Raw genomic sequence first — 26,597 nt, 5'->3', positions numbered from 1 at the left:
TAGGGCCCACGATCGGATCAGCCCGATATTGCCCACCTCGGATCTCTCTGTGTATGGCCACCTTAAGGGCAATGCTGTGGGACAATTTTGAGGGTTTTGTGGCTCTGTGGATAAGGAGATATTGCTTGAAATGATCCCTACTCACTTTGGAAATCAGATGAAAGCCCAGTGGACTTTACTGCATGGGCCACTTTCAGATGATTTCCATTCCAAAAGAAAAAAAAAGAGATTTAGAGTTTCCCACAAAGCAGAAGGCAACTAAGTCAATGGTTTCACAGGGCAACAAACCGAATTTGCTCCTTTGAAAACTCCACTGAGTTTGGAATGAAACCAGGTTATACACCGTACTGTAACATTGCTACAAATCTTTCTCATGGAAATATCTGTTAGAAATAAATATCATGTGCAGCAGAAAGAGTCTGTGCACGTGACCAAACCCACAGGCAAAGCTTGCTGCACGGCTTCTGTCGTTATCCCCCTACCCGTGTCAGCAGCAGCAGGTAAGTGTTCTACTGTCTCCCCCGGATCAGTTTGTACAAAAGTTACATGTTAAAGTGAAAGACTGTGTTCCTTTATTAGTAAAGCTGCCTGGGCCTCTCAGCTCCTTGAAAACAAGGGTTGGGTGGTTCATTGGAACTAGTCACAGGGAGGTGCAGCGTGAAGAGCTATAAATGAAGAATTCCCAGCGTGTGCGAGGAGGCGCAGCTTACGCACTTGGCAGACACACACACACATCCATGTAGTGAAACCCGCCCACACGCACACTACATACACACAGACGAACATTACTAGAATTCTCCACACACGTACATCACGTGACGAGCGCGTCTGCCCTCCGCTCACCCCCACTCCTCCCCCTCTTACTGACGTCACCGCCCCCAGCGCCCTGGAGCCCCGCAGACAGAGCCGACAGACAGCAGGAGGGAGGCGGCCCGTGTGCAGCGGTGACGTCACGAGCTGTGTACCGAAGGGAGGGGAGCCTGGCTGGCACCGAGCTGGAGAAGGACCGGGACCAGAGGAAGAGTCGTTTCCCCTGAGCAAGGTAGGCAAAGGCTATCCCGGGCCGCATCATTTGCGTGCGCTTAGGCTCCGTGTCGCTCTGTTGAAGAGAATATGCGGCATTGCCCTGTAGGTTACTGGGGGACCGCGCTCACTGCTCTGCTGCACCTGCCCCGGTGCCCTGACTACTGATCAGCCGCCGCTACTGGAGGTAACACTGCTGCTTTCTCTTGCCTTGATTCGTGTTGCCAGTGACACACCGAGTTGGCTCCGGGGGATGTTGGCTGGAGGGCAGTGTTGTATTCACACTAGGAGTATTCACTGGAGAGCTGTGTTGTACTGACTCTAGGAGTATTCACTGGAGGGCTGTGTTGTGACGGGGTTATTGGCTGAAGATCACTGTTGTGGCTTGGGGGATACTGGCTGGAGCGCACTGTTGGGAGGTGGGCAATATTGGCTGCAGGGCAGTGTTTTGGCAAGGGAGATATTGGCTGGAGGGCACTGTTGTAGCAGGGGGGATACTGGCTGGAGGGCATTGTTGTGGGGGTGGGGATATTGGCTGGAGGGCACTGTTTTGGGGGTGGGGATACTGGCTGGAGGGCATTGTTGTGGGGGTGGGCATACTGGCTGGAGGGCACTGTTGGGGGTGGGGATATTGGCTGGAGGGTACTGTTGGGGGTGGGGATATTGGCTGGAGGGCACTGTTTTGGGGGTGGGTTTACTGGCTGGAGGGCACTGTTGGGGGTGGGGATATTGGCTGGAGGGTACTGTTGGGGGTGGGGATATTGGCTGGAGGGCACTGTTTTGGGGGTGGTGATACTGGCTGGAGGGCACTGTTGGGGGGTGAGGATATTGGCTGGAGGACAGTGTTTTGGCAAGAGAGATATTGGCTGGAGGGCACTGTTGTGGCAGGGGGGTTATTGACTGGAGGGCATTGTTGTGGGGGTGGGGATACTGGCTGGAGGGCACTGTTGTGGGGTGGGGATATTCGATGGATTGCACTGTTTTGGCAAGGGAGATATTGGCTGGAGGGCACTGTTGTGGCAGGGGGGATACTGGCTGGAGGGCCTTGTTGTGGGGGTGGGGATATTGGCTGGAAGGCACTGTTGTGGCAGGGGGGTGTTTTGGAGACATCGGGGATGAATATTTTGGCACAAACGTATAGTGTACATTCTTGTGGTGGCACTGTCTCATAGCTTGTGCATTGACACTAAAGAAAGGGGTGTTTAGGTGACATTAAGGAAATGGCAAAGAGAGGGCAGCTGTGTGGTGAGACACAGGATTTTAACTCTTTTGCTGTTTTTGAGGTACACGTTAACATTATCCCCTAGAGCCGCTGCATTTAGCTTTGCAACTGTTGGTGAAGTTCATGTGCAGGCAGCCTAGAGACTGGGCATTGAGAGGAGTGTAGTTGAACAGCAGCTGCTGGGGCAACCATTAGACATTCCCGGCTGTATTGTTCTTCCCTGTGCACAGTGAGGGCAGACTTGTTGGTGGCAGGGGTAGGTCTATACAGTCATAGCTGTGCTTACAATGCTAGTTTCTATTCCATATAGCAGAAGCAATTTGTATTTCTACACCCTGGTATAAGCTGTATAAGGAACATGGGAGTGTCAATGAATTGGCACTTGCGCTTGCATGCATCGTTCACTGCCCTATTGCAATGGGGGTTCCCATGCTGTACACATTTATAAAATGCTAATGTTTGAATTTGCCTTGACCCTTTGTTAGGTCACACTCCAGCAGATGCACTTATGCTCTGGACAATGTAGCTATTGACAGCACATGTCAGAGTTTCTGTTAGCAGAACATAAAATGGGGAACATTTTTTGGTTACATTTTACCATTACAGGTATGGGACCTGTTATTCAGAATGCTCAGGGCCTGGGTCTTTCCGTATAAGGGATCTTTCCCTAGTGTGGATCATGTATTAAGTCTACAAGAAAATCAAGTAAACATTAAATAAACCCAATAGGCTGGTTTTGCTTCCAATAAGGATTAATTATAGCTTAGTTTGGATCATGTACAAGGTATTGTTTCATTATTACAGAGAAAAAGGAAATCATTTTTAAAAATGTGGATTATTTGGATTAAACGGAGTCTATGGGAGATGGTCTTTCTGTAATTTGGAGCTTTCTAGATAACCGGTTCTGGATAACAGATCCCATACCTGGGTTATCTTTTGGGTCTATTCCCATTTGCTCTTTTTGTGTGTCTACATTTTTTTTTTTTTTGTAATTCAAAACAGATAATTGCACATAGGCTTGTTCTTGTTGTGTGACATTGACATTTAGGCTGATGACACGCTGGTCTTTTTTCAGCAGGTTGAAAAGCACCAAAAATAGCCAACTCCCAATGACTTATGAAATGCCTGACCGGTTCCGTTCCGATGCTTTTCGTTCTAAATCTTACTCTGCATTTAAAAAAAAAAAAAAAAAATCACTCCATTAATAAGGAAGAAGATAAGTGCCCTTTGCTTTGTATTGGAATGTTTAGATACTTCTGCAGAGTAAAGATTTAATGGTAATAATATGCATATGGTGTTAAGCCTTTTGTTATATGGATGCATCAGTTCCATTTAAGGAGTCCCATGTTGAGAATGAATGAATATTTACGTCTCAAGGTGATTCATAATGCCAACAATTTTCTGATATTAAAAAAAAAAAAAAAAATGAATTTCAGCATTAGCAGGAGCGTGGGACAGCCCTAACCAGACCCTTATAAATATCCTGCTTTAGAAACCCACCATGAGTACGTTTCCTTGATATCAAATGCAGAGGGTTAAATGCCTTGAGGGGGAACTGCAGAGCAAGGGGATGTTTACAGTCAGACTGGAAGCTCCTGGGGGTTTGCTATCAGCATCCATAGCACTTATCAGCCTCCTGCTGGACTGCAGTGAACTGCTAGCTGCTACATTCACATTATCACTTGATATATTTTTTGCATGAAAATTTCAGCTCCCATTTCCCCCCGTTATTCACATGTGCTTAAACCTGCTGTCACGTTTTCCTGTCTCCTATTGGATGGATCTTTATTGTGTGTCTGAAATCGATTATGCAGCACGCATGGTAATGCTGAGCATTAGAGGGAAGAAAAAAGGTTTGGCATATGAATTAATATGCCTGGAATCATTTGAAAGACTAACACATGATGATCTTCTTTTATGAGCAGAATGATTCATTTTCGTCTTGCTGATGCGTATGCCCATAAACAGCATTGTTTTGTTGCTGTTTACTAGTATTGAGCGTGCCTTGTTGACATGTCTACAAACACAATTATTTGTAACTTATTTTTAAATGAGATATAGGCATCTGTCATTTGATCAGGTTATATTGCTTTTTCTTGATTTTTTTCCCCCCATTATTTCTTTGTCTATTTCACAGATGTACTGTTGTTGATGCACAACCAGAAGCTGCTTGCTTGCTGTTCATTCCTGGATATGCCTTTATCTGAAGCTCTGTTAAGTGAATCCTGGAAAACACATTGCTGGAAGGACTGTCGCCATTTAATGCTCGTGCTACCCGGCAGCTTCAATCCTATGTGTTTGTTTTGAGATCGTTTCCATTTTGTAGCATACATTGCTGTATATAAATTAAAAATCATAGTTCACGCTTTCGGTAAAAGTAACAGTATATATACACGCACTTTGAAAAATTCTATGCACATAGCATTCTTTTAAAAAGAATTCTATCATTTAAAGAATTTTATCATTTGTTATTTTATTATAGTTGGACATATTTAAACCTATCACAGGAATATATAGATACGGAGTATACACAGAGTTAAAAAATGTAACTTAAAATGTTCAGAGTTTTTAAAGAATCAGGGAATTAGTCATATTACATCATTGCTGGAATGTTGCCTCCTAGAGGCTAAAATATTACTAGTTTTTATAGATTTTTTTTAATCACAAACTAATCTAAACATGGGTGAAGATGGTAGCCCTCCACTGAAAAAGCTTGCTAAAGAAATGGATATCAGTATTGAGGTTCCTAATGTTGCTAAGAAGGTAATTACAATAAAGATGGAAATAGATGATTATAAAGAACTATCTGCCGAGGAGAATACTGACTTAAACCCGGGATTGAAACACACCTTGGCGCAGTTTAATTTGAGCAGTCGAAGTTCGTTGGGTGGACCAGCAGCATTTTCAGCACGTTTCTCCCATGAAAACATGTCTCCAACAGTGTTTTTACCTCTTCCTTCCCCTCAGATTCACCCAGGACCCCTTCTTATTCCTTCAGACAGTTCAACAGAGCTTACACAGACTGAACTGGAAGGGGAATCCATTTCTTGTTTTATGGTAGGAGGGGAAAAAAGACTTTGCCTCCCTCAAGTCTTAAATTCCGTTCTCCGGGACTTGTCACTCCAGCAAATAAACATTGTCTGTGATGAAATGTATATATATTGCTCTCGGTGTACTTCAGACCAGCTCCACATTTTAAAGGTTTTGGGCATACTTCCATTTAATGCCCCATCTTGTGGTTTGATCACACTGACTGATGCTCAGAGACTATGCAATGCTCTTTTGCGGCCACAGACTTTCCCACAAAATGGAAGCTTGCTGCCTGCAAAAAACTCTTTGGCTCAATTAAAGGAAACTGGCAGTGCCTTTGAAGTGGAGCACGATTGTTTAGGAAAGTGCCAGGGTTTATTTGCACCTCATCTTTTTTCCCAGCCAGATGCCCCTTGCATTCAATGTTTGGAATGTTATGGGATGTTCTCAACACAAACCTTTGTGATGCATTCTCACAGATCCCCTGACAAAAGGACTTGCCATTGGGGCTTTGACTCTGCTAAGTGGCACTGTTATGTTCATCTTAGCCCAAAATATCTAGATACACCTGAAGGCAAAAAGATGAATGCGCTCCTAAAGGAAATGAAAGAAAAATTCAGTAAGAAAAATCACCCGAAGAGGAGTCAACCAAAAGTAAGTCGGTTTTTACGTTTTTGTTGGAAGGAGTTTACACCAAATTACACCAGAGAGCAGAAATGTTCTTAATTAGAAGAAGTAGTTAATAATAGGGATGCACCAAATCCAGGATTCTGTTCGGGATTTGGCCAGGGTGCTACCTTTTTCAGCAGGATTCAGATTTGGCTGAATCCAAGAATCTAGTTGAACCGAATCGCAATCTTAAAAATTATGTGACATTTTGGGCACGGTTCCATTTTGCATTTTGATTCCAATTAAGTTTGATATTTGGCTTAATTGTTTGTGAAGGATTCCGGATTTGTCTGAATCCTAAAATAGTGGATTCTGTTTATCCCTAGTTAATAACTTTTGAATGTTTATATAACCATTTATACAAATGAAATCTCCATTTCCTCTGCACTACTCATTACTGCCCTATTTACTCGTATCTCTTTAAAAAAATGCAGAGTAGAGCAGTTGGTGGCTTTAATCTCTGGCCATCTGACATCTTTTTCACAGTTCTTTGCCCTTTATCATTAATTAGGAGTATGCTCATTTGAAGGCAACATCAGCTTGGCTTCAAGTGCTCATGGAGAGCTGTAAGAAGGGCATCAAATGGTGCCAACCCCACTGTACTGCTCTGCATTTAATTAATGGTTTTGGCAAACAGGTTAGTATGACGGCTGAGGCTCTAGGGATGGCTTTACATGAGGCCTTAGTCCTGTACATTGGTACCACTTTCCTTTGAAAAGTCATCATTTTAAATATATACAGATACATTTACATTTTTTTTTTTATTCTTCTCCTAAAGCATCATGGTGTATGATTAACCTGAGCGTTAGTAATTGGCCCATGTACGAGGCCAAAACATGAGCCCCCCCCCAATACATATCAGACAAGTTTTGTGGTATATCAATTAGGAAGGTTACACACAGGTTCACTGGGCAAGGATACAGTTCTCTCTCTGTGGCTCTGTGGCTCCCTATGTAATGCAATCAGTGGCTCGTGGGTCAAATGATTGGATCAGTTTGATTATGACTGGTATCAGGAATGCCAAATGTTGCATGAATCACTGTGATTGGCAAATTCACCAAATAAGGTGTACTGATGTATGTCAAATGGAGGAAATTTAGTTATTGTACCCTCAGTTAGGCAATAGTGGGCCCCAGGCAGTGGAATTGCCTGAACACTGCATACATTGCTTGTTTAGTCATTGACAGACAAGAGGTTTCACATGGCCCGTTCAATATCCATTTGAGTCCATGTACATATTGGTCTGGAAATAGCCTTGAATAGAGTGGCAGTCTTCCAATTTAATATGGTTGAAAATTAGCAGATTGGATACTAAAATCACAGTGTGTCTATGCCAGGTCTTAAAGGGGGCGTTCACCTTTAAATTAACTTTTAGTATGATGTAGAGAGTGATATTCTGAGACAATTTTCAATTGGATATTTGTGGTTTTTGAGTTACCTAGCTTTTTATTCAGCAGCTCTCCAGTTTGCAGTTTCAACAATCTAGCTGCTTGGTTCAAACCATGCATTGATTTGACAGAGAGACTGGAAAAGGAGAGGCCTGAATAGAAAGATGAGCATTAACAATAAATGTGCATCCTTACAAAGCATTTGATTTGATTTTAGATGGGGTCGGTGACTCCCATATGAAACCTGGAAAGAAGAAGAAGAAGGCAAATAATTCAAAAACGATGAGAAAAAAAACGAATTGGAAAGTTGCTTAGAATTGGCAGCTTTGTAACATACTAAAAGTTAACTCAAAGGTAAACTACCAATTTAAAACACATTGAAGCGTTATGGGACGAAAAACCTCTGTACTGGAGATGGAAGGTGGTTTCCATTAAAGTCATTGGTAGGGAGAATGTTTTTCTTGTAACCTAAGCCAAAGTGGTAAGACGTTTTTTAATTGAACGAGTCTGGGCATTTATGCCTGTGTTAAGGCCCCCATACACGGGCTGATAAAAGCTGCAGACAGACCGAATGGACAGCTTATTGGATAGTGTGTGGGGCCGTCCGACGGGCTTTCCCAATCAATGTCTGGCCGAAAGTCGGCCAGATGTCGATCGGGCAGGGTAAAAAATAATATCAGATTGTGGGCGCATCTGTTTGTTGATGCAGTCCCGCGATCCTACAGCCCGTATTGCCTCCATTCTGATTCGTATCACCTCAATGTGGGCATATCAGTAAGGGATGTCGCCAAACCAGCGGATCTCCCTGTGTATGGCAACCTTTAGATTCCGGTTCTTTTGTGTCTGTTCATTTTAGCCTTTATAACACGTGCATCCTGAAACTGCTTTGGCTCTACTAACATTTTCAGTGCCAAATAAAAGCAGCATTTATCTTCTAATGATTGTAAATATTATGGCACATGCAAGCAACTTTATAACAAAAATTGGTATAGGTTGCCATTAGCAAACTACAATATTATGGTTAGTGATCTGAGGAAACTCCCCATTGTTTGTCAGCTTCTTACAGGACTGTAACAGTGTGAATGTAGATCTTTATATAGTAATATTTATTTTACAATATGTTATTAGTATACACAGTGCAACAAATAAAATACATTCAGTTTCAATTATCAAATGCCATTTGTTATGAGACATGGGAGGATGGAGGTCCTGCCCCACAACTAAGTGACATAAATAGAAGGCTGGACATTGCTAAAAGTCACAGGGGATTGTTTATAAAGTTTGCATTGCGCATATTTATTTGCAAATGGTTGTATTTTTTCCTGAACGATAAAATATTGCACTGCTGTGCCCGTCTTTCCGTTTTTTGCGAATTCTTATTGAGAATACGTTTTCGCAAATGGCTCACAAATGAGACAAATGTTTGCTTGAGTACGCCCCCTGTTCGTGGTTGTTGTGGCCGAAAATAACGTTGACAGTAACTTAAATTCCAATTTGCAAAACTGTTTTGCGAATATTTACTCCACTACCAAAGTTGTGGCGTGAATTATAAGCAGAGTGTGCGCATAATATTCACAATTTGTGATTTTTGCCATACTTAAAAAGCTGTTATAGACATTCGCAGTATGAAAAAAAGAATTTCGCAATTCTGTTTGCACACAGCTTTATAAATGTAACCATAAGCAGGGCAGATATATTATAACAAACAAGGGAAAGTTGTGCTCACCACTAATTTTTAAAACCATTAGGCGGGGGTGCAATGAGGCTGTGACCACAAAATACATATAGACAAATACAAGAGTCCTCTGCACTCCACCCATTATCAATATATTCTAAGACAGCGACATTTTGTGCATACTGCTACTGAAAAATGCCTTACCCTTTAAACAAAACAGGGATTGTTAGTCCATATATTGCAATATATTTAAGATGGCCAACTACGTCAAAGTCATCCCATATCTGGCCAGTCCTTCGCTCAATTTTCAGGGCATATATATTCACTGTGTGAACCAATTTGCCCTGCGTGAAGTTTATAAATGAGCCCCAGAATGTTTGGGGCCTTGTGTTGTAAACATCAAGGCTGAATTAGAAGAGCTAGTGCTCCAAGAAGCAGACTTTTATTTTAGTTCCATTTTGAAGTGGCTGAGACCTATTTACAGGGTAATAACCGAATTTAAGAGCTAAAGAACAATGAGAGAAAGGTTTAAGGCGTAAGAAGGCAGTGGATGTGGGTGGTGTGAAAAGTAGGTGGCTGTAAAAGGAATGGAGGAGACAAATGGCAACATATGAAGAGACAAGTGAAAAAATTGAAGTTTCAGATTGTTTTTTACAAAATGCATTAGATAACCGCAATCTTCCAGCAGAATCCTGGATTAAAATCTCTTTTTCAAAAGAGCAAACATTTTTTTAATATTTCATTTTAAAATTTGACATGGGACTAGACATATTGTTAGTTTCACAAGTGCCTTTAGCCATGTGACTTGTGCTCTGATAACCTTCAGTCATTCTTTACTGGTGCACTGTAAATTGGAATGATGTTGCCCGCACCTTCTTCCGCCCCTACAGCCTGTCAGCAGAACAGTGGGTAGGTAACAAGATAACCGCTTCTTGACTCACCTGCTGCCTGAACTGATAGCACCTCCATGTTTTTATATAGCTGCCACTACTCTGCTTTTGGTTAATAGCTCTGTTTGTAGAGAAACTGTCCTGTATTTTAGGGACTCTGGAAACGGGTAAAATTGCCAGTATTGTCTCCCATTTACTTTAGGGTGATGGCACATGGGTTAATGCAAAAATCTGTACTACCCACTGGCAATAAATCTCCCAAAAATTATTTTTCTTTGATGTCAGTGGGTATCTCCACCACTAAAATATATTAATCCAGTAGCCACTGAAAATGACATGCTGCTGCTTTCAGGGAAAACCACCCTTGGTAAATATGGTCATTCATTCTTATGATATGAAATATACTGTGGCACATACGCAGAGAGGTGACAGGAGGGGATCTGACTTTCACTGTTCTATGTGAGTGACTAAAGGTGCTTTTCATTTAAAGGAACAGTAACACCAAAAAATAAAAAGCGTTTTAAAGAAATTACAATATAATGTACTGTTGCCCTGCACTGGTAAAACCGGTGTGTTTGAGTCTGAAATATAGCTATACTTTATATAAACAATTTGCTGTGTAGTCATGGGGGCAACCATTCAAGCACAGGATACACAGGAGATAACAGATAAACTCTGTAGTATACAATGAGATTCTTCCAAAATGATATTTTATCTACTGTGTATCCTGTTCCTTTTCTTCCTTTTCAGCTTTGAATGGCTGCCCCCATGGCTAGAGAGCAACTTGTTTATATAAACTATAGTAGTCTTTCTAAAGCAAACACACCAGCACAGCAGTGTTTGGTGTTACTGTTCCTTTAAAATTATCAGGAGTGGTATCAGGTCATTTAAACTGCCCTTAGCACTGGTAGATAAATTGCCCTGAGTGCTACAAGCCCCAAATGTCTAACACTGCTAGTACAGGCAGTTATTAAAATACACAAGAACTGACTGTACTTGCTGTGTCAGGCAGCTTAAATTTACAATAGAAAGTGGCATGTCTGTTTTCAGGCATTTTTCTACCAGCTAAAATACACTTTGGGAATACTGCCCCATGTGCCATTGCAGTAAAGAATCTAAATGCACCTGTAAATAATGGTACAGTGAGTTAAAAAAAACACTGACTACAGATCCAAAGGCCGAGGGCAGTTACACAATAATTACATTAAATACAGACAGTGGCAACTTTGGCTCCCCTTCCAAAAATAGCAAGTTGCCTGGAGAAGGTTTCAACATTGTAGAGATCAAAATGAAATCAGAATATGACTTCATTGCTAAAATTTCTCCTCTACTGGTAGCCACGAGAGTAGTATCCAAGAGGGAGAAATAATAGAAGAACCCAAGTTGAGCTGCAACTTTGGAAAGAACATTAAGTAGGGGAAATAATCGCTTATCTGAAAGCAGTTCCATTGTGCTGGTTATTTCTGATAAGCACTCAGGCACTATTACCTGAGATGGCTGCCTACACACCATATTACAACAAAAATACATTTGTAGGTTCAGAAATAACATTTTAAAATGATAAAATAAATTAAGTTTAAAGGGGACCTGTCACCCAAAAAAATTATTCCAAATAATATTTTATCACATAAGTCATGGAAAATAACTTTAATTACACAGTATACATTATTTGAATCTTGTTTCAATCAGTCTGGGAACTCATAATTATAGCAAGCAGGCAGTAACCATTTTGTGGACACTGTTTTTAAGGAAAGCCTTGTATCATCTCAGAATCTTGTTTGTGCACCAGAATAGGGGAACTGGATGTCCATCCCCATGCCCTGGCTACACAATTAAATGGTAAAGAGAACGGGGGAATATGTGGAGAGCAGTGACATCTAGGAAGTGCTCAATGGAAAGTGAAAGTAATTGTCTGCCCCACCTCTATGCCCATGGCATAGAGGAGGAGCAGACAATATTTGATTGACAGCTGAGATTTTTAAATGAGCTATGAACAGCTATGAATGCTTTTATAAAAAATAGAAATTGGATTTCATGTTTAACTTGAAAAGGACTTTTATTGTACAGATTTTTGTGTCTGGGTGACAGGTCCACTTTAATAAAACCACACCATAACAATCACGACAGAATCATTTTAAATATCCATGCATGACTCAAATGTAATTTTGCTGACATTTTGTATTGTTACCGGTGTGCTGAATCCTTGAGTTATACTTAAATTTAAATACATATTTTCTTCAGAATTTAAAAAATCTTTTTTGAACTAGCATTTTCCTGTTGACAAAGAAATTACATGGCAACAGGATCTAGTTAGCTAAAGTTTCAAGATTCAGTACTGTAATAAGAAGTGGTGTACCTGTAACCTAAAAGTGTTCACCAGAGCTATTTTTCGCCAGTGACATCTAAATGCCAATGGCTTCTTCTGGGACTTTCTGTTGTCCTTATTAGAAGGGGACTCCAGTTATTCCTGCTGTTCTCTTATATGCCATGGTGTGGAGGGAGCAAGGGAAGAATGTTAAAATTTATACTAGGGAGCTTGCAAGTAGACTTAAAAACATATTTATAGTAACTTGGGAAACTAGAAAAAAAAATTCCATTAGGTATTACAGGACAAACAAATGCAGTTTAATGTACCCTATAAGGCAGCATATTAATGCCAGATACAGATTGATGATGAATCAGTATTGCAACTAGAGTTGCCACCCGGCCGGTATTTTACCGGATTAGCCGGTAAAACACCTGCCAAGGCCGGGGCCGGTATTACAAATTTACCGGCAATGCAATTGCCGGTAATTTGTAATACCCTTTAAAAAAAGCCCCTGGCCTGTCCCGAATTCGCAAAGAACTTACCTTTTTCCAGCGCCGTCGACGTCTCTGCGATGTTGCTCCGCCCTTTTGCGGCACACCACGTAGCTCCGCCCCTTTTTCCCACCGCGGACCGCCCCCCACTGGCCGGTATTATTTTTAAGTAAAGGTGGCAACCCTAATTGCAACAGAAGTCTTCCAATTTGTGACCTGGTTGGTGCAGCAGCTGAGACATTATAATCTTTGTAACTAGGGGTTAGTTCAACTCAGATCATTTATCATTAGTTTAGAGCTGTCAACATAGACATCGGGAATGTGGGGTCTTACGGAAGCATCATAGGGTGAGCAGAATGTTCAGTGACATCACAGAATGTGCACTGCATGTGCGCAATGATCAAACTGGGGGAAATTAATAACTTTTGGTAGACCGGGAGAGAGTCTGGGAAATTCTTGAGACTCCCATCATTTTCGGGGGAGTTGACATCTTTGTCAGTAACCTGTCATTTATAAATTTGAGGTTAAAGAGTGTTAGTGGATGCAAAATTGGTACAGTCAGAGCTCTGATGTTGTAAATGCCAGGGTCGGTCTAGTGGGTGCAGGGCTCACCGGGGCTGCTGCTGTTTATTGAGGTCCCAAATAGAACCAAAAGGTCTGCTATACAGTCACACAATATAAGTTCTATGCATATGTCTGATTTTATTGTGGTAGTATTGTACCATGTGTGTGTGTGTATGGACACTGTACTTGGAATGACTAGCTTAGTCTTCTTACTATATTTCATCTATAAGCAAAGACACTTGTTTAAGGGCTGATCAGGACTGATTCATCACCAGGCGATGACACGAATTGTAGGAATTGCAGAATATAATAGGACTGCTTGAGAAATCGCAGGTACAAACTACATGTATCCGACTGTCGGATGTGAACGCCGCACACTGCGTTTTCAGATACATGTAGTTTGTTCCTGCGATTTCTTGAGCAGTCCCATTATACTCTGCACTTCCGACACGTCGCGTGCATTGTCATTGCCTGGTGATGAATCGGTCCTGATCGCCTGGTGGAGTTCAGCCGTTAAACTACAGGTATGGGACCTGTTATCCAGAATGCTTGGGACCTGGGGTTTTCCAGATAACAAATCTTTCCATTATTTGGATCTTCATACCTCAAGTCTACTTGAAAATTAGGTAAACATTAAATAATCCCAATAGGCTGTTTTTGCTTCCAGTAAGAATTAATTATATCTTGTTTGGATCAAGTACAAGGTACTGATTTATTATAAGAAAAAGGAAATTGTTTTTAAAAATTGGGATCATTTAATTATAATGGAGTATTGGAAATGTTAGGGACCACATTTTGGGCCCACTTCTCTTAGAGGCCCATTAATCAAAGGTCGAATTTCAAATTCATGTGAGTTTTTAAAAACCACAAACTCGAAATTCGACCAATCGAAATTTATTAATAAAATAGATTTTTTTTTTAGAAATTCGACCAATCAATATTTATTAATAAAATCGAATTTTTAAAACTCTCATGGATTAAATCGACCGAAAACTCGAATCAAATTCAAATCCAATTCGATTTGACTTTAAAATCTTTAAAAAATTTTAGTGTCAGAACCAGGCACTGATTTTTCCTTGGGGTGCCTCTAGGCCATAGGTGTGCCCCCCTTGTGAGTGCGTTGTGGCCTTCAGGCATGGGCTAACGTGCAAATCCACCCTCCTAAACACTGGGGATTAGGTGCACAGCAGCTTGTCCCCCAGTGTTTCTGGTAACATTGAACTGCGGCTGGGTTGCATGCGACCCCTTTAATATTGCCACCCTAAGCCCAGGCCTTTGTGGCCTTGCCACAAATCCGGGCCTGGTCAGAAATGTGCAATTTTGGCAATCAGTAAGGGACGTTTCATTGGCATTGTTGGCTACACTGCATGGACACACTGATAATTTGGATCATAGAAAGGAGTTTCTTGGTGAGTTTCAAGTTAGCCATTTACTCAATGCTCAAAATTAGGTATCATCACAATTGGCTATTACCTGGGAAATTTTTTCGTTTTGGATGATCAACATTGGAACAATGAGTAGGCCTAATCATTTTTCAGAGCTGGAGCATGCCTGCATTAGAGATCTTTCTAGTTTCAGATGAAAGCCAGGTTCAATTGTTTGTACTGTGGTTGTTTTTTTGTTTTGTTTTTTTAAAAGTTTCTACCAGCGTGGAACTAGAAATGCACAAGTCTAGTCTAGTATAAAAATTTGCTTATTTAGTAAAAAAAAAAATGGTGTGTTTTTAATGGTACAGATTCCTGGAGTCAGTCAGAACAGTCATTGTTTGTGAATGGGTTAAATATCAGTGAAGCCTTGCGTATCACAGCCAATCAAGTCTAATTATATTCAAGTGATGTTTGAAAGCAGGCTTATGAATGTTTGTATACAATTTAAATCTTGCTTTGCAACTTGCATTTTTATCCTATGGCTTTGATGAACTAATCTCTTCTTTGCTTGTTTCATATAGACAAGTAATTAAACAGGCATAGATAAAATTGATAGAACATCACTTCTTTGTGTTGCCAAAGCAAAATTTCCCAACTGAAATCCTTTAGGGAGTCACTGATCCAGTGCAGTTTATAGCCTGATAATGATGTAAATTAGACTTTGGACTTCTCTGGTCTTCTGCTCAAAATCATCTCCCCTGTGTGTTAATATTAGTATCTTGTGTTTTTAAAGGAGAAGGAAAGTCTCTAAACAACATTCCCTAAAAATCTCAGCCTTAATATAGTCTCTAACAAATTCCCCCAGCTCAATGTAATGTTGCTTAGTTTGACTTTGTAATGGCAAAGTCAGGTCCTGCTATTAGGTACCTGTTTCAATCCAGAGCTGCTTCCTTTCTCCTCCAACAGAGATTTCCCCGGGCAAACACATGCGCACCTCACTGCTGAGCTGCTGCTGCCCTTTTTTTTTTTTCTTCATTAGCATATTCAGCCTGTACGTGCTGAAAGTCTTGCCCTCGTTAGCCCCGCCCACTTAATCCCATTGTCCAATCAGAACTCTCCTCTGTTTTTTCAAGACAGTCCTGCACAGCCCCTCTCCCTAAAGCTGCAGTTTACAGTGTAGGAGACACGGGCGGAAGTGATGTCAGCAGCTTGAAAATGGCAACTGCAATCTATTTAAGAGAGGGCTTACTTTCAAGACAGCAAGCTGGATAAATAATGCTCATCCAGAAGAACTGCTATAGCTGTTTGGGAGGCAGAAGTATGGTAATTATATTAAAGGGATTTTCATGTAAATCCTTTCCTTCTCCTTTAAACCCTGCACTGTGTTTGAAAAAGGTTAATAGTAATATCAGATGTTTTCACCTCCATTAAAGTACCAACACGAAAAAAAACCTCAGCTTTGTAGGCTATGGTAGTTGCCACAGTATATGGATAGAACTGCCAAAAAAAACACGCGATAAGTCGGATGGAGACGCAGACGTCAAGATTCTAATTGGACTTAATGTTATACTACATTACATCCGACACAACACGGCTGTCGCAATGTGGACGCAGAAAGCAGCATCTTCATCCAACAGCCGGACCCTGTAGTTGTTATCTCAGACTTTTCACTCAGGCCAATTATATCTTCACGTGTGCGACTCCATCCGATTTGTCGCGTGCGTTTTGTCGACAGGTGTTGATCTGACTTAACACACTCGTGGAGTTCCACCCTAGAACTCCACAATCGTTTTTCATCGGATCGACGCACGCCACAAAACGCACATGACAAGTCGGATGGCGACGCAGGCGTCAAGATTCTAATTGCATTTAAAGGAGAAGGAAAGATATAATAGCGGGGAGGGTGACAAAATGTTAGGCATACCCAGTAATTATAATTGCTTAGCTAAGGCCCTGGGTCCGTACCCCTGTTAGCTGAAAACTACACCAGCCAGGGGTACTTGGGGTAGGTCCCAGAGTCCTAGTATCCTAGTATCTTAAGTAAGATAAAATCGAATTAATGTAACGGTTATATGCTACAATAATGTATGTTACAGTCACTGTATAAGTCTTTGTTCTTCTTATTTGCAGGGGGAACATACACAGATATTGGAATTACCCTCTTGGTACCCAGTCATAAAACAAGAAGATGATCCCACCAATAGACCACATTTGTTGCACCCTAGGTAAGTGTAACCCTCATTTGGCTTAAAAAGGCAAATACCAACTAGTGAGGTACAGCATGGGCTACACTGGACCCTCTATCAGCAGGATGGGCTTTTGCTATGTGAGAAGAGCACGTAAGGGTGTTGAACTACACATCTTTACTGCCAAAAGTAGAAAATAGTAGAAAAGGGACAGCTTGTTTGCAAGCAAAAACAACACAGGCTTCAATAAATGGCAGGATACAATGACAGGTTTAGCAGATACATACAGAATGGCACCACTGAGGGGTAGCTGAAGTATACACCTTCCAGGTTGTCCGTAGCTCATGTACAGATCCCTACAATAGACGTGGAACAGGGATAGAACAATAACCCGTTTCCCTTGTTAGTACTGCTGTCCCTTTACTACAGGCAAGCAGAACCTGGGGGAGAGCTACTCCCTATTATCCTACTTGATGGAGCTCAAAGTTGCTGTTGCTAATTAATGCTCACTGACTGACTCCTCCTGGAGAGTGCTATAACATTGCTTATCCTGCACACTAGCTAACCTCATTCACGGGGTCCCTATTCACCCCTGACTTCTCTAAAGTGGTTGTTACTTTAGGGTCTAACACTTATGCGGCCTCATTGACTCCAAGCTCCATGGAACATCCACCCAGATGAACTGCTGCAAGTCAAAGAGGGAAATAAGTAGAAGTGGTTACATGGGTTTTAACCCAGCATCAAATATATAAGGTACTTTTAGGGAATTGAAGACATGGGGGCCATTGAACCTATGGGTCCCTACATAAGTATTTGTTGTTTTTCAGATTGACACATTCAACATGTGTATTTGGGAAGCGACCACTATTGTATGGATGCTAGTCATATTTTTAAGACAGTCCTAGAATACAGAAAACCAAAAATTCAGAGCAATCCAATTCTGACAAAGTAGAATTTTGTAAAAATACTAAAATTGCATGTTATGTAACATCTGCTAAAATTAGTAGGGAATGTGTTATAGACATGATCTATCACTTAGTTGTAACTCATTTATATGTTGCAAAGTGAAATAGCACCTTTCATTTTCTCAGCAACTGCATCTGCCATATTTAATGTACTTTTCTCTCACTGAGCTTCCCAGATTGACAGCCCTGAAATAATTAATACGCCAAATATATCGCTTATACAATTTGGTGGCAGATATTTTTTGGTAAGAATTAAGGGCAAATAGTTGTTTTCATTTTATATTTAAAATTTGCATATTTTACAATTGTATGGGGAGAAGAGTACCAAGGTATTATGATCTGTCCTCATTTAATTTTTTTTTTACAAATGTGTTAAATATTCCTTTTCAGCTACTATCTCTACATGTATGATAAAGTTGTGGCGCCAAATGTGTCCCTCACAGCTACTGTATCACAATGCAAGGAAGCAAAAATAGCAAAGAAAGAGGTTATGAGTGGCAAATCTTCAGTGGAACTAGAGAAGCAGGCTAGGAGTGGCAAACATAAATCTTCTACCTCGTATCCTGACCTCTCCATAGAGGAACAAGTGAGGGTAGATTTGAAAACAGACATAAAGACCAGTAACAATAAACGTAAGTAAAAGGTGCCAGCTTTCTGACTTCCTCTTTGAACTGCATGTTCTACTAAAAACGTCACTTTTCAGTTTTCTCTTCTGGAAATTGCATTTCTGCAGGCTTAATTCCTACACACTTCTCTAATGTGATTAGGCTGAGAATTTATGGATAACAAACTAGATGCAACATAGCTGAGAAGTGTTACATTTTGAAACAGTGGGAATAGAAGATCCTATATATGCAATGTAGAGGGTTTGGGGGGAAAATGAGAATTTAAGAAGCTGAAGCCATGGAGTGGGATTATTTTTAAATGACAAGGAAAGCTAAAATCACTGGGGGCACCAATTTGTTAGTTACTCCCCAGTGAAAAATACTTTATCCCAGTCTAGTGCTTTTTGTGCGTGGAAATGTACTAGCCAGGGGTAGTTTTGATCAAGGTGGTTCAACATCACATTTTGCTACCCAGGGATGTCCTGTTTTAAATTTAGCCTTGACTCATGCACACTGCCAAACTTTTCAAACCATTTCTGTACTGCACATGCTCCAAATCTAGAGGTGCAGGGAATACTTTATTAGTCAAGTTAAGGTAGGCCAGTCCTGTTGTTAACTACATTTGCACAATGTGTGTACAGAAGAGTAAACCTAGTCAAGGATAAGTGGATAGAGTTACTGGATCATGCCTAACAAATTGGCCCATTGCTTTATATTTCCTTATTCTTTAAAACAGTGACTCAAGTGTCCCTTTGTGGTTGGTTCAGCATTTGGTCAGGAGCCCCATTAACTCATAACAGACACACAACAACATTATTTTATCTGTCACTCTTCTAGAGTTGGAAGAATATCTAAAACAGCAAATATGTGTACACTCCAAGGCTTAAATTGTCATTCAGGTTGGGTCTGAGGATAGTATACAACATAACTTTTCAGCTGCCCACCCTTGGCATGTGGGAGAAGCCATACATTTTGGTAGACTCGGTTTCCTAAACACATGGGGCTTCATGGAATATTTGAAGTTGCGGAGAAAAGAATGGCACGGAATTCCAGAAACAGGCAGAATATAGGCTGCAAGAAGAGCATACTATAGAAACTGCAAACTGGTGTATTTGAAGATAAAAGCTGAGAAAGGGCTTCAGTGTTCTGCATAAGGATGCAGTGATCTGGATAATTGAATTAGTTGATTTTTATCAGCAGGGACTAGTGGGTACTATGGAAGAAACTTAAAGAAGAGGCACTGCACTTATGTCTGAGCCATATTATTTAATTACTTCTCTTTTATTTATATAGCGCCGACACATTTACGTAGTGCTTTACAAAGATTACAAATCATTCAAATCCGTGAATCATGTATAGTTTATGAGGCCGAGTGGAGCTATTTTACTTGAGGTGAGAAGTCACTATTACACTCCATACACAGGAAGTTCCGCAAATGCATACTTCCGGCCGCGGCTGCCACGCACCATGGGTCCCTGGAAATCAAGCATGCCTCCTTGGCTGTCCTCTAGATAGCGTACCTGCTGACCACTAATCTGGGTTGCGTAAGACTTGCTGTAGGGTCCTTGTTACCCCAACCTGCATCACACTTGCTATTACCACAGTTTCTTTCCAGTTGGCCACTTTTATTTTTATTGCCTAACACAGCCTAACTTGGCAGCTGAGACAAGCAAGGCATCAAAAATGGGGTTGATAAAAGGCAGAGAAATGCTACCAGCTCCTACCAAAAAGTCCTACAAATTGACTAAAGACAAGGAAACTACTATAGTTAGTAAATGGGGTAGTTGGAGTCAACTACCGCCAACTCCCTCCTTTTAAAAACACAGTTTGCATTTCAGCAAGATGTCTGAACTTTTCTACAGGCCTCTGCCTGTATCAAACCAGTGGTTTGACACTCCATCCCACCTTGGAACCTAAATCTGGTTCTACGCAGGCCTCAACACCCACCTTTTGAACCACTTACTACAATCGACCTCTAACTTGGAAGGTGTTATTACTTGTGGCGATCTCATCAGCCAGGAGGTTATCTGAAATTGGCATTGTGGGGATGCAAACCCCCCTTCTGCAATTTTCTTGAGGATATGGTAGTGCTCCGAACATTACCTACCTTTTTACCTTCGTTCTACCTTCGTTCTGTATCAAACCTACCATTTCCTATTGTAGACGTCCGGGCAATCAAAGTTGACATCCGCAGAACAAATTACTTCAGAAGTTCAGACTCTCTCTTCATCCTCTATTGAGCAAACTGGAAGAGAACTAAGGCATCAAAATCCTCAGTCGCCAGATGGATCAAGCTACTTATCACCACAACATAGCAACTATACAAGCTCCCAATTCCCTTCCAAATAACTGCGCACTTCACACAGGCTCTCAGCACCTAATGGGCCCTTGCCCACTTCGGCAGAACAACTGTGCAAAGCAGTAAACTGGTCTTTAATACATACTTTCTCCAAGTTTTACAAGGTTAATGTGTTTTCATCTGCCGAGTCTTCCTTCGGGAGAAAAGTTCTACAGTCTGTTATATCATAACATGCCTTCAACTCATGTTGTTCTCATGTTGTGCCATACTGGCACTTCGCTCAACATAGATTTTTTGGCTCTCCCTCTCTGCTTGCTTCTAGCACAGAGAGCCCCACCCTCTACTATCTTACTTCTTTTATTCTCTATCAGCTGTGCTAGTGGGAACTGAGGAGAAGGGGTTAAAGGAACAGTAACACCAAAATACAAAAGTATCCTAAAGTAAAAAAAATATATATAATGTACTGTTGTGCTGCACTGATAAAATTGGTGTGTTTGGTTCAGAAACACATCTATAGTTTACATAAACAAGCTGCAGTGTAGCCATGGGGGGGCAGCCATTCAAAACTGAAAAAGGAGAAAATGCACAGGATACACAGCAGATAACAGATAAACTTTGTAGCATACAATGGGATTCTTCAGAACTTATCTGTTATTGCCTCTGTATCCTGTGCCTGAATTGCTGCCCCCATGGCTACACAGCAGCTTGTTTCTATAAACTATAGTTGTTTTTCTGAAGTAAACACACCAGTTTTGCCTGTGCAGGGCACCACTATGTTATATTGTATTTCCTTTAAAACACTATAATTTCCTTTGCTGTTCCTGTCCCTTTAATGCAAGTAAGCGGAGGGCTGAGTGGGGCACGCCCTGCCTTGACAATTTTTTTTTTACCATCCTGCCTCCTGAAGGGAAGGTGCATTAATCCATTTGTCAAGTACCAAGTGAGTGCTGTACAAAATGGTTTTCGTGAGATCTGAGTGGAGGAAATTGACTAGCCTACACAGATCCCCTACACCAACCAAGCTGAGCATCTGCGGGATGAATTGGTGGGTGGAGTATTTGAGTGAGCTCTAATATATCTGCTAGGAAAGGGAGCCCCACTTATAAGATATATTGGATCATTCATCTGACACCCAATTGCTGCATGAAGACAGAATGAAAAGAAATAGATGCTGAGAGAGGAATAGTGAATATAAACTTGATTATTTCAGAAACAAAGCAGAATATTAACTTTATTTAGGAAGTTTCTTACTTCAGTATGAGGAAGCTTATATTCAATTTTCATTTTCGCCATTGTTCCCCTTTAAGGTTACAATAGAATAATAATAATGTCATTGTGTTTTCAGCATTCCTCAAGGGAAGGACACTCTCCTTTGCCTTAGCTCAGTGATCCCCAACAAGAGGATCGTGAGTAACCTGTTGCTCACCAACCCCTTGGCTATTACTCCCAGTGGCTTGAAAGCAGGTGCGCCCTCTGGCTCCCCTCCCTGAGCTGCAACCAACCTCCCAGCCCCCGCGCCTACCTTTATTTTTGTTCAGCTGCACAGGGGGCCAGGGAGGGAAGTCTGAAGCCGCTTCCGCGATGCCAGGGTATGGGCCTGCGAGGGCCGGGCCCACCAGGTTTGTTCCCGGTTTCCCACTGACCCAGTCCGACACTGGCTTGGAGGCAGGTTTTAGTTGCATAAAACCAAATATGCTGCCAAACAGAGCCTCCTGTATTCTGCCACTGCACATAGGGGCTAGTCAATAGCCACAACCTTTTTTTCATGCTTATGTTGCTCCCCAACTCTTTTTACATTTGAATTTGGCAAACCCCTGCTGTTATTTCTTTTCTTTGACTGGTCAAACCCAAAGACCTGTGTAGGATTGTTCCCATGCCATTTTCTCGAGATCTGGCCTGTTTTTAAAGTGCTGTTAGATTATTTCTATGGTTCTGAGACAAGGTCAAAGAAGATTTATATTTATATCATTACAAATTAAACTGGAGCTCCCTTTCTTGTATGCAATTTTTAAAGGCTTCCTAATACTTTGTATTGTGAATCTTTCAAAGCTGCCTGAATGAGCTCCTTTAAAGAGTTAACACTGAATAGTAGATTAATGTAATACAAGCTCTGAAACTGCCAGTTTTTTTTTCATGCTCTAAACCACATTTACAGTTTGTGTTATCATTCAGATGAGCAAAATAGTATTAAAATGTTCAGCTTTATACTCATTTTGATTGGAACAGAGCTGGCATTCTTGCAGGATTTTTGGTTAGCCAGTGAAATGTGGTATGTTCTATTATCTTGTCAGGGATATGCTATGCTCTTAAATGCTTCTGTTTCCCCTTTGTTTCTTCATTTTTAGTGATTAGCTTTTCATTTTACAGAGCTCAATACAGTGAATGGGGAAAAGGTTGAATCTACTAATAAGGATGTTCTCTGTGTGGATGACAAAAGCCAGATTATGGAAGAAGTTGTAAAAACATTCTTGAAACAGCAAGAGAAACTGAATTATATTCTGCAGAAGAAGCAGCAAATTCAAATGGTATGTAAGGTGTAATTGTAAGGTTAATTTTTTACTGCTTGAAATGTTTTTAAGAATACATAACCACCTAAGAAAGACATTTGATTAACACTTCATATTATGATTTTTTATTTTAAATTGTGTAATGTTTCTATAGACCTTGCTAATATCTTTAATAAATGTTAGCACAGATTGGTGAATTTAGCTCAGACAATGGTGATTTTGTAAACAGTATCAGAGAAATTGGTTTGAAAGGACAGTTATTCAGATAACATGCCTACACTTTATGGCCACCTTTCAGTTGTTCCACCGTTGGCCTGGCAACATCTGCTGATAAGGGGCAGATTTATCAAGGGTCGATAAGTAAATTTGAATTTTAAAGTTTCAAAATTCACACATTTGCATTTTGATCCCACTATTTGAATGTAAATTTAAATGTCAGATTTACCACAGCTCGACCATGGAAACATTCCTAATTCGAATATTTGCCACCTCTGTCAATGACAGAGGTCCGTTGAGCCATTTGGAAATGTTAATAGCCTTCCTGACATTCAAATAACATGTTATGTTGGGGCTTTAAATTGTTCATCATTCAATTTACATAATCTCAGAGTGGAACTTTACAGTGTAAGGTCCCTATCACATTAACACACAAACTAGGGTTGATTTCATCAGTAACTTGTTAACCTTGTGATGTGAGCAAGATGATCACCTCTCATTTCTGCAATTATCCCTTTGTGCTTTTACAGCATTTATATTCTGGACTGGCTAAACCTCCAACATTACTTGTGTTGGGCTTCCATTAATTTGAAGATTTCATCATCATAAATGCTGTTTGGCATGTTTAAAAACATCATAAATTTTCATGTGGGGCACAGACCAGCTGCTTACGGGTAGTAGTTACTCAAATTTTGATACGCTAAATATTGATTGTATTACAAAGTCAGTCACAGTGCCCTACTGAATGGAAAGTTAGTTCAATTACTGATACAGTAATAATCTAGGCCAAGGACATAAGAATGACATACTGTTTTTTTTGTAGGAAGTTGAGCTTCTAAGCAATTCCAAAACTATGAAAGACCTGAGTGTGGAGCAACAGAATTTGCAGAAAGAGTTTGAATCCTTGCAGACTGAGCACGTTCTAAAAATGGAGGAATTATATGACGAGCAGCGAGATTTGGAAGAAAAGCTGAAGCAAGTTAAAAAGCAGAAGTGCTCGTGTGGTTTGAACACAGACAGGGACAAAGAAACACAATATGCAAACCAGGTAAAAGATATGTTTCATAACTAGAATATTAGTTTTGTAATGTGATTATATAACTTTAATGGATGGTAGTGGAGTCAGCTATGTATAGTTTATATACTGTATAATATATAATGCAGCTACATGGGAGTTTAACACTTAAAGGAGAAGGAAAGTGACCGAAGCAGTTTAGTGCAAGCTAGAACACCATATTTATTTTGCAGAATGCTTTACCATACCCAAGTAAACAACGCTAGAAGCTCTCTCTGTTTATTTAAGATAGCAGCTGCCATATTAGCCTGTTGTGACATCACATCCTGCCTGAGTCTCTCCCTGCTGTCATAGCTCTGGGCTCAGATTACAGCAGGGAGGGGAGGAGGGAGGGGTAAAATGGAGAGGGAGAGCGAGGAGCAAATAGAGCATGCTCAAGCCCTAGCACTGGAGGTTAATGCTGAAAACAGGAGGTCTGATACAGAAGCCCATGTGTACACAATAGAAGGAAAGAAATGCTGTTTCCTTTGACGAGAACTCAAATCAGCATTACTTTGAGGGTTTACTGGTGTATTTATATAGACCTTTCTGATAAAGCTTACATAATTGTAGCCTTTCCTTCGCTTTTAAGAGCCACATCTGGGGGCAATAGTTAGGGTTTAAATAATTCATAGTCTTTCTTTTCAACCCCAAATCAGTTTTTGTGAAAAAGTCTGACTAACATGCATGGCTTTATCAGTTTGCATGATACAATTCTTGTAAATGAGCCCCAAATAGGCAGAACATTTCAGAAAAGATTATAGTTCAGTGGTTTACAATTGTTTCCTTTGAGTTTGTTAATGCTGGTGAAGAAATAGAAGGGTATCATTTACACTTTAATTCTAAGCTGTTTTTGTTTTACTTCTGTTGTTACAGTTGACAGAACTACGGCAAAGGCTGGACCAAGCTGAAGCGGACAGGCGAGAGCTTCAAGACGAGTTAAGGCGTGAACGAGAAGCCAGGGAGAAGCTGGAGATGATGATTAAAGAGCTAAAACTTCAGATTTTGAAATCAGCAAAAAGTGGGGAGGGAGAGTAGAGTATGCAGCACCCAGACAAAACTTTACACTTCAAACAGGGTTTATTTACTTAATATGCGGAGAACAGCGTGGCATGTTTTGACTTCCCTGCCCTATGAAACATTCTTCATATGTCTGTGTGGTTTGTAATACTTTCTAAACGAAGGCATCACCAGTAATGTCTGGTTGGGTGCTTTAATTTTCTTGCTTTCCTTTTTTAAGACCAAACTGTTTTTCACTTTTTATTTTGAAGTTTGAATCAGATTTCTAATCTTATCAGTGCAGCAAGTAACTGCACTTCCTGGCTCCACTGATATGGCAGTTGCCAAACAACTTCATTAATGTGAAAAGACCATTTTGATGCTGCTAACACTTGTTCCCCCATCCCAATTGCGTGGAAAAGCCAAGCTACTGGATGTTGTTAGGAATGTCTTCTCAAAGTGACAGATATGTTGTAAAGCTATATTTGCCATAAGAGAGAGAAAATATTTGCCATAAGAGATATAAAATGTTGCTTCAAAAGCGACTGAGAGCATATAGAATTTTTTAAAAATTGGAAGCAACCAATTTCCAATATCATTTGCCATTTATTTTCAATTTGACCTTTTATGTATATATATCTATATATATATAGATATATATCTATAGATATATATCTATAGATATATATCTTTATATCTATAGTTATATATCTATATATCTATATATATATATATATATATATATATATATATATATATATATATATATATATATATATATACACACACAGTATATATGATATGCCTATTTGAAGATTTGAAATTACTGATGTATTTCCAGCTTAACATTGGCTGCAGAAGCAGTTTGGGGTTGAACTGAGGACCAACCCTGTCATATTATGCAATTGTACTCCTTTTTATTTATTTTTCACGAAGTGAAATCCAACATTGCAGCTAAGAAATAAAAAGTTAACCGGCAGAAGTTATGTGGATGGTAGTATTACCCAAACAATAATGCCAATAATTTGCATTTACCTACTATTTTTTAATCCCAGGCAGACTTGGTAGCCAGGTATCCAGATCACACCGGCACCCAGTTCTTTATGTGTATGTTTAGAAAGACAAGGTGTTCCAGGATA

The 26,597-nt window shown here is 40.4% G+C and overlaps 1 protein-coding gene across 3 annotated transcripts; it reads left to right on the top strand.

Moving 5' to 3' along the window:
• Positions 1–346: 346 nt before the first annotated feature.
• skil.S (SKI-like proto-oncogene S homeolog) lies at positions 347–25,963 on the top strand. 3 transcript variants are annotated; one of them, XM_041564893.1, is made up of 8 exons: positions 347–1,042; positions 4,383–5,929; positions 6,456–6,581; positions 16,758–16,852; positions 18,169–18,410; positions 23,050–23,207; positions 24,229–24,453; positions 25,336–25,963. In XM_041564893.1, the coding sequence occupies exons 2-8, from the start codon at positions 4,925–4,927 to the stop codon at positions 25,495–25,497; spliced, it is 2,013 nt and encodes a 670-aa protein (XP_041420827.1). In that variant the 5' UTR covers positions 347–1,042; positions 4,383–4,924; the 3' UTR covers positions 25,498–25,963. The 3 variants fall into 3 exon arrangements, with proteins under 3 accessions (XP_041420827.1, XP_018097723.1, XP_041420828.1); XM_041564894.1 differs by lacking the exon at positions 347–1,042 and adding an exon at positions 1,052–1,210; XM_018242234.2 differs by lacking the exon at positions 6,456–6,581 and having other exon boundaries at positions 684–1,042.
• The last annotated feature ends 634 nt before the right edge of the window (positions 25,964–26,597 follow it).

The sequence above is a fragment of the Xenopus laevis genome, chromosome 5S (genome assembly GCF_017654675.1).
Source record: "Xenopus laevis strain J_2021 chromosome 5S, Xenopus_laevis_v10.1, whole genome shotgun sequence".
Classification (NCBI taxonomy): domain Eukaryota; kingdom Metazoa; phylum Chordata; class Amphibia; order Anura; family Pipidae; genus Xenopus; species Xenopus laevis.
This window is presented reverse-complemented; position numbering and strand designations above follow the sequence as displayed.

What these genes read in the sequence shown, in the direction of transcription:
- skil.S (XM_041564893.1), top strand. Translation starts at nt 4,925, where the DNA reads ATGGGTGAAGATGGTAGCCCTCCACTGAAAAAGCTTGCTAAAGAAATG. An exon ending in TTAATGGTTTTGGCAAACAG is followed by an intron (nt 6,582 to 16,757) that starts GTTAGTATGACG and finishes TCTTATTTGCAG; the next exon opens with GGGGAACATACACAGATATT. An exon ending in CCACATTTGTTGCACCCTAG is followed by an intron (nt 16,853 to 18,168) that starts GTAAGTGTAACC and finishes ATTCCTTTTCAG; the next exon opens with CTACTATCTCTACATGTATG.